This window comes from Chrysochloris asiatica, unplaced genomic scaffold (genome assembly GCF_000296735.1).
Source record: "Chrysochloris asiatica unplaced genomic scaffold, ChrAsi1.0 scaffold00088, whole genome shotgun sequence".
Taxonomy (NCBI): domain Eukaryota; kingdom Metazoa; phylum Chordata; class Mammalia; order Afrosoricida; family Chrysochloridae; genus Chrysochloris; species Chrysochloris asiatica.
The window spans coordinates 8,782,187-8,789,939 of record NW_006408606.1 but is presented as its reverse complement, the minus strand read 5'-3'; the positions used below and the strand labels follow the sequence as shown (position 1 = coordinate 8,789,939).

The 7,753-nt window shown below is 35.2% G+C and overlaps 1 protein-coding gene across 1 annotated transcript in view; it reads left to right on the top strand.

Annotated features, from left to right (window-relative positions):
- The window catches only part of KIAA1109 (KIAA1109 ortholog), a 340,787-nt gene that overhangs the window by 178,147 nt on the left and 154,887 nt on the right, over positions 1-7,753 (top strand). The window contains exons 33-37 of the mRNA XM_006866287.1: positions 2,429-2,626; positions 3,415-3,626; positions 6,089-6,240; positions 6,803-6,953; positions 7,125-7,277. Coding sequence (XP_006866349.1) covers positions 2,429-2,626; positions 3,415-3,626; positions 6,089-6,240; positions 6,803-6,953; positions 7,125-7,277 — 866 coding nt within the window. The remainder of the gene's footprint in view (positions 1-2,428; positions 2,627-3,414; positions 3,627-6,088; positions 6,241-6,802; positions 6,954-7,124; positions 7,278-7,753) is intronic.

Here is a 7,753-nt window from a genome sequence, read left to right as displayed (position 1 = left end):
AGAAAGATGAGGCTTTCTGCTCCCATAAAGATTTACAGCCTCGGAAACCCTGTTCAGGGTCGCTATGGGTCGGAACCGACTCAATGGCACTTAACAACAACATATATATATTCTTTTGTGATCGACTAATACAATGCTATCTATGGTTCCCTGTTTACGTCTTGTAGGTTTATTTTACTTTAAGTACTTCTTTATCTGGATTGAGTTTTGGGTGGTGATGCCATGTATGGTAATCTCAGGTTGTTGTCTGCTGTTGTTGGTTCTCAGCTCAAAGAACACCTATTAGCATTTTTTTTTTTTTTCTTTAGAATTTTTTGTGAAGTTGATCTATCTGGTCATTGCAAATTCCTTTAATATCTGTTTATCTGTAAGTGTCCAATTCCACCATCATATTTAAGGGACGGTTCAAGATCACCAGCTACTCTTTAGAAACCCTGTACAGGTTATGGTTCAGAACCGACTCGACGATACTTAACAGCAGTAGCAATTTAAGGTACAGCTTTGATGGGTGTATGATTCTTGGTTGGCAATTTTTTTTTATTTTTTTAAAGATTTGTATATATCATCCCATTGCTTTCTGGGTTACATGGTTTCTGCTGAGAACTCAGAACCTAGTTTTATGGGTTCTCTTTTATAGATAGCTTTTCATTTGTTCCAATCTGCTTTCAGGATTCTTTCCTTGTCCTTGATTTTGGAATGTTTGATTATGATATGTCTTGGTGGTATGCTTGTGGGATCTAACCTGTTTGGGGTTCATTCCAGGTTCTTGTATGCTTATCTTATCTTTCATGATGTTAGGGACATTTTCGTCCAACAACTCTTAGATCATTTTCTCTGTGCTGTTATCTCTTCCTGTTCTGGGATTTCAGTCACCCATAAGTTGTTCCTTTTCATGGTATCCCATATAACTCTTAGGCTTTCTTTGAAATTTTTTATTCTTTATTTCTGATTGTTGTTCTAGAATACTAGTATTGAATGTTGACACATTTATATTCAAGTTCATGAATTCAGACTTCATTGCTTCATTGTCCATTTCTGAGATCTTACTAATAATCATTTGGATTTCTAATGGCAGGTTTTGTATTGTTTCAAAATTTGCATTCATTTTATCTGTTTTTGTAGAATTTTCCTGGATTCTAAAGTTTTTTCTGTGTTTTCTTTCTTTCTTCCATCATTCTGTCAATCCCTTGAAAACACCAAAATAATCATCCTTTTAAATTCTATTTCAGTTAGTTCATTACCTTTTTCCCTCAGAAATGTTTTCTGTCTCTACATCATGGTAATTTGTTTGAGCAATTCTCTCTTATTTCTTCATTGAAGCTAAAATCGTTTGTTGTTTCAGAGGCATTGTAGGGTTGTCGTATTTGTAAAAACAGTGCAGTTGTTGGACATGAACAGGAGAAATCTCTGATGGGCTCCTGGAATTCAAGGAGCTCATCAGATGGTTGTGGGAGGGATGTGACAGCAGAGTTCCTGGCCCTAGATGGGGTTCTTATTGGCGTCAATGTTATCTATGTTTAGGGCACATAGATAGTTCATGGGGGGTCTTTGTTGGAGCTGTTTGCAGTATCTATTAGGACCTCAGGGAAGCTAGGGCAGGGTGATTGGTTAAATGCTTGTCTGGTGGCTCTGTGGGTTTTGTAGATCTGGATCCTAACCATCTGAATCCAGACACCAAAGCAGCGCAACTGGCTCCCAACTCACACTGAAGTGGCTTGCAACCACCTTGGATAGCAGTGTCTGCGCTGACACCTTTGGTCACCAGCAGAGTATAGGAAAAAAAGAATCATACCTTTTCTGTCACCTGCTTGAATCTGCTTAGCCAGACCTCCCACCATTGCCACAGCTGCTCACATGATAGTTGAGCTATGTGTGGCCAGCTGTTCACCAGTCAGTCTCAGTCTCTCGCCAACCCTGCAAACACTCCATCCACCTCTTTAACCTTTCTTCTGAAGTTCGGGGTGCCAGAATTTTCTTCTGTGTCTGTTTTATTTCGTGTATCATAACTTTGTTGTAGAGTGTCTGTGTAGTGTGTCTGCCTAGTTTGCCATCTTGCTGGAAGTCCTATTTTTCTGACTTTTTGACAGAATACTAATACATGTTCTTAAGATAATAACTAAGGAGGCTTGGTGGTATAGTCATTAATTGATTGGCTGATAACTGAAAGGTTGGGAGTTTGAACCTACCAGTAGCTCAGTTGATCAAAGATCTGATGACCAGTTCTCATAAAGATAACAGCCAAAAAAAAAAATCCTATAGAGCAGTTTTAGTCCATCACATGGAATCATGGTAAGTTAAACTCGATGTCATACTACAACTACAAAGACAATACTGTGCTACATGTTTAAACTTTTTTTTTTTTTTTTTTTTTTTAGTGTACATAAACTTGACTCTTTGAAATAGCCATTTTGCTCTTTTCAAATTACAGACATTGGAACTTGTGCCATCACTGCTATTCCTTTTGAGAAGTCCAAAGTTTTGTTTACTCTCGAAGAGTTAGATGAGTTCACTTTTGTGGATGAAACTGATCATCAAGCTGTTGCAGATGTAACTCGAATAGGTCCCAGCCAAGAAAAATGGGGTTGGATAATGTTTGAATGTGGACTTGAAAATCTAACCATAAAAGGTAAACAATTTGTTAAGGTCTGTTTTAATGGATAATATACTAATATTATTTTGATGAAATATTTTGAATGAAGAAATGTTTTAGTTTATTCTCTTATTACAACTTTCGATAACCTGGATCATCATATTAATGTAGAAAACGTGTTACCTGAGATTATTTACCAGAGATTTTGCTGCCATTCACTTGCATAAGTGAAACTTTTTTATCCAATGTGTGATTTTATGTATGAATACTAGTTAGGGCATCCAGACAAACTTACCTCATTGCCTGAACTAAGTAATTTGTAATTCAGAAAAAAAAAGTCCTGAAACATACATCAGACAGAGACACAAGTAGATAGATGGATGGATGGATGGATAGATAGTAGGTAGGTAGATAGATAGATAGATAGATAGATAGAGAGTCCTGAAGCTTTCTTGTTACTTGTATCCTTGAAAACTGGATCTTTGATTAATAGAACTATGCCATATTGAATGAAAACACTGTAAATCTTTTTGTTCAATGAAACAGATTGACTTACAATTATATCTGTTTTTCTTTTAAATTGTAGAATAATCTTTTAAAATAGAAAGATTGAATTGTATTTGAGAATTTTAAGTTGAGTCATATATAACAGTAGTTGCATATACCTACAGTTTCATACCTGATAATGCAACTATGTATCATGCTATAAAGACAGTCTTGGTAAGAAAGAAAATCATTGTCTTTACGAGATTTTGTGTAGCTATTGTAGAACATCATTGAGACAATTATGCACTATTTTTAATAAAATAAATTCCTTTTTGTAGGAGGAAGACAGTCTGGTGCTGTTTTATATAATACCTTTGGAATTATGGGGAAAGCTAATGTCACAGAAAGAGGTGGAGTACTGACATCCAATAATTCTTCTGATTCTCCAACCGGCAGTGGCTATAATACTGATGTCTCTGATGATAATCTTCCATGTGACCGAACAAGTCCTTCCTCAGACTTAAATGGAAATTCTGTTTCTGATGAACAAGTTGGTGAATTTCTAATAATAATAATAATGCTTTGAAAAAATTACTCAGAAAACTGCATGCCCAATTAAAAATTAATTACCAGAGTACATTCACTTGTCGTTTTCTATTTTGTATTTATATGTGTTTAAACGTTAGTCAAAACATTTTGTAGAATTCTACTTTTATTGTGCTTTTTAGATACTGCGTATTTTTACAAATCAAAGGTTTGTGGCAACACTACCTCAAGGAAGTCTATGAGTATTATTTTTGCAATAGTATGTGCTCACTTTGTGACTCTGTGTCACCTTTCCCTAATTCTCACAGTATTTCAGAAATTTTCACTGGATAAAAAGGCTGGAAAGGGTCTAGCTCTTCTTTTTCTCTCTTCCACCAACTAGAATACTTGACAGAATGTCAGACGTCTTCCTTGGTCACCCTCATCATACTCTCCATGTTGAAAGTCCTTTTTGAATTTGCTAACGTTATTTTCTTTGGATTCTCTTATCTTTCTTTATGTATTTTCTCATGCAGCCCTTTGTTTTTCTTGAATTCTCTTCTTGAGTCTTACTTTCTTCTTGCTTTTTATCCACACCTTGACTTATATCATTTTGGAGGGCAACTCTTAATTTGATGATGCTTCCATTTCTCCACATGCCTACTTTTAGCACTATCCTTTTCCTGAGCTTCTGAACCATATTTCTAGTGGCCTTTTTGGGTATTATTACTCGAATGTACTATGCTGCTGCTATTGTTATCTAGTTGGTTCTGACTCATGACAACCATGTATAGAGTTTTCAAGAAGCAGCTGGTGGTTGGATTTGAACAGACCACCTTGTGGTTAGTAGTCCAGAGATTATACTATGGAGACACACTAGAACTCCTCTGATGTGCCATTGTTGTTAAGTCTGTTTCCACTCATAGTGACCCTGTATAGGGTTTCCGAGGCTGTAAATTTTTGCGGGAACAGAAAGCCTTTTCTTTGTCCCACTGATGTACCATAGACACCATGCATTCAGTCAGCATAAAAGCAAATTTGTTATTAATATGCTTGAACCTGCACATGCTATTTTAATTATTTACCTATTATCTACAAAATTTAAAAGATCCCTTTTTAAAAATTTAAGTTTCTCAAGATTATCTGGTGCCTGGTTTATAACTCCTTGTCTGAAACCCACGAAGTCAGATGTGTTTGAGAATTGGAGTTTTTTTATATGCTGCATAAATTCCTAGTGGGATCGGAAATAATGTCGCATCATGAAACATTTAAATATTTCTGCAGCACCACATGAATAAATACACCAAATGGAATAAGTAACCTCTTACTCATTTAATAAGATTTTAATGATGTTCTTAGAAAAAATTTCAGTTTTCTAGGACCCTTGTGGGTTTTGGAATTTCAGGTAAGGGACTATGTACTTATATTTAGTGACTACTGAGTAAATTTACTAGGGTCTATATGTAAGATAAGCATTGGACTACTAATCCCAAGGTTGGCATTTCAGACCCACGAGCCACTCTGTGGAAGATGAGGTTGCCTTCTCCCGTAAATAATTACAGTCTCAGAAACCCTATATAGAGTCATTATGAGTCGGAATCAACTCAGTGGCAGTAGGTTTGCTTTTGATTTTTTGGTAGTTCACATTGTCTTGTGACACTTAGGATCCAAAGCTGCTTTGTCGCTACTGTTCATTCTGTGATCATGCCACAAAAAAATGCCAGTCTTTTATTTATTTTTACCTACCTATATAAGGAGCTCTGGTACTGTAGTGGTTATGAGTTGGGCTGCTAACCTCAAGCTGTTCCACGGGAGAAAGATGAGGCTTTCTGCTCTCATAAAGATTTACAGCCTTGGAAATTCTATGCAGGGTTGCTATGAGTCGAAACTGACTCCACAACACACCACCACCACCTCCCTATATAAAAGTGAAATAGAGACATGTGTAAAAGGCAGATGACACTTGTTTAATATTGTGCTTCTGACTTCCCTGTATTCTGAAGAGTAGTGAATGAGGTTTTTTTGGATGTTTGAAGTATTCTGTTAAAATGGAATAGAAAATAAATTGCAGTAGGAAGGCAGAAAACCCGAATTCTGTCACCCATTTTTCTACTTTATAGTTGTGTGTTTTCTGACATAACCTCTTTGTCTTACTTCATCCAGAAAAAAATGCATAACATTTCTAAACAAATGTAGTTGAATTAAGTGATCAATTAAAGCCCTTTAGTTATAAGATCTGTAATGTAGCAGGTTTATAATGTAGCAGATTTTAGACTATGCTCTTTGAAGTTTCAAAGATCTACAGATATTTCTCAGAATCAGGAAAGGATTAGCTGATCAAAGTTCACAATATTATATGTAAGGATGTTGGTTATCTGCAGAGTTTGATTTAATGAAAAGGCTTTGCTACTTAAAATGTTCTATTAGAGATTTTAAGTTAAATTTATAGACTTTGTCAATATGCTTTTGGCATTCTGTTTTTTATAGGATGAAGGAGTTGAATCTGATGATTTAAAAAAAGATCTTCCTCTAATGCCGCCGCCTCCAGATTCATGTAGCATGAAGTTAACCATCAAAGAAATTTGGTTTAGTTTTGCAGCTCCCACCAATATGAGATCTCCTACTCATACATTTTCTAGGTAAGAAGTTTTAAAAAATGTAATATTATTTCTTAATGTGTCTTCTTTATTTATGTGTGGTTAAGCACACAACTTTATCCAAGAGATCTGTGGTTTGAACTCACCAGCCACTCCCTGGGAGAAAAAGACCTAGAGATCTGCTCCCATAAAGGGTATAGTGTAGAAAGCATGGGGCAGTTCTACTTTACCATGTAAGATTGTTATAAGTAAGAATTGACTAGAAAGTACAATAGTGTTAGGTTTGCCATCTTCTTTCCATATTTCATACTTCATACTTTCTGTAGACATTACTCTCAGTTTGCTGCCCCTTCTTTATTCTAGTGCTTCAGTTTTATTTTTACATGCCATGCAATCTTGGACTTTTCGTCTTTAAAAGCTTTTATACTTTTCTTTTTTCCCCTTTTGTTTATTCTTTGTATTTCATAGTACAGTTTCGTAATTTATCAGCTGGTCAAAAGGAAGTAATTTTGCTTGAGTAAAATAGCCACCAAATTAAGTAGGTATGGGAGGTTGAAATACAAATCTTAATACTTGTTTTTATGATTTTTTTATATTTTAAAAGGCAGCTGAACCTTTTAAGCACTGCAACCCCTGCTGTTGGTGCATGGCTTGTTCCTATTGATCAACTCAAATCATCCCTAAACAAGTTAGAAACTGAGGGAACCTTGAGAATTTGTGCTGTTATGGGATGCATAATGACAGAAGCATTAGAGGTATGTCTTTCAGCAATACATGGTATTATGCAAACTTTATTGATGAAATTGATCCCTTATTGTTACTCATTGTTGGAAAACATCACACTGTAACTTCTTAATTACTAAATATATTTATAGGATCTTTGATATATATATGTCATTATAAATTTGTCATGTGCTGTGTTTCAGAATAAAAGTGTACACTTTCCCCTAAGAAGTAAATATAACAGACTTACAAAACTTGCCCGCTTTCTCCAAGAAAATCCTTCATGTTTACTATGCAATATACTGCATCACTACCTGCACCAGGCAAATTACTCCATCATTGATGATGCTACAATGGTGAGTTACTAAAACCTAATGTTAACTTTAAAAATGCCTCTTTTCTGTTGAGGAACCACTGACCCAGGGGGTTGGGGGATAAAACATTGAGAATATGGAGGAAAATTGAGTTATAGAAAAGTTTTAAACTAATGTTTGGAAATATATAAAAATCACACCCTTGTCAGATTTTTCAATAGGAAAGGCAGTCAGCACATTAGCAGTGGTTATCTTAATGTGGTATTATTTGTGACTTTTTTTTTAAATTCTGTTATGTACTCCTCTACGTTTTCTAAAATGTATCTAATAAATACATTAAATTAGAATGAAACTAATTTTTTTTTTTTTTAATTCTGAATTGAGTGAAGATCTTCAGACAAGAGCATCAATTTAACATTCAGCAAATCTTATGCTTTGTTTCATTTCAATGATGGCAGTCCCCTCTATGTAACAGCAGTAGCCTCTTTCCAAGTCTTAGATATTTGTGGGATATAATA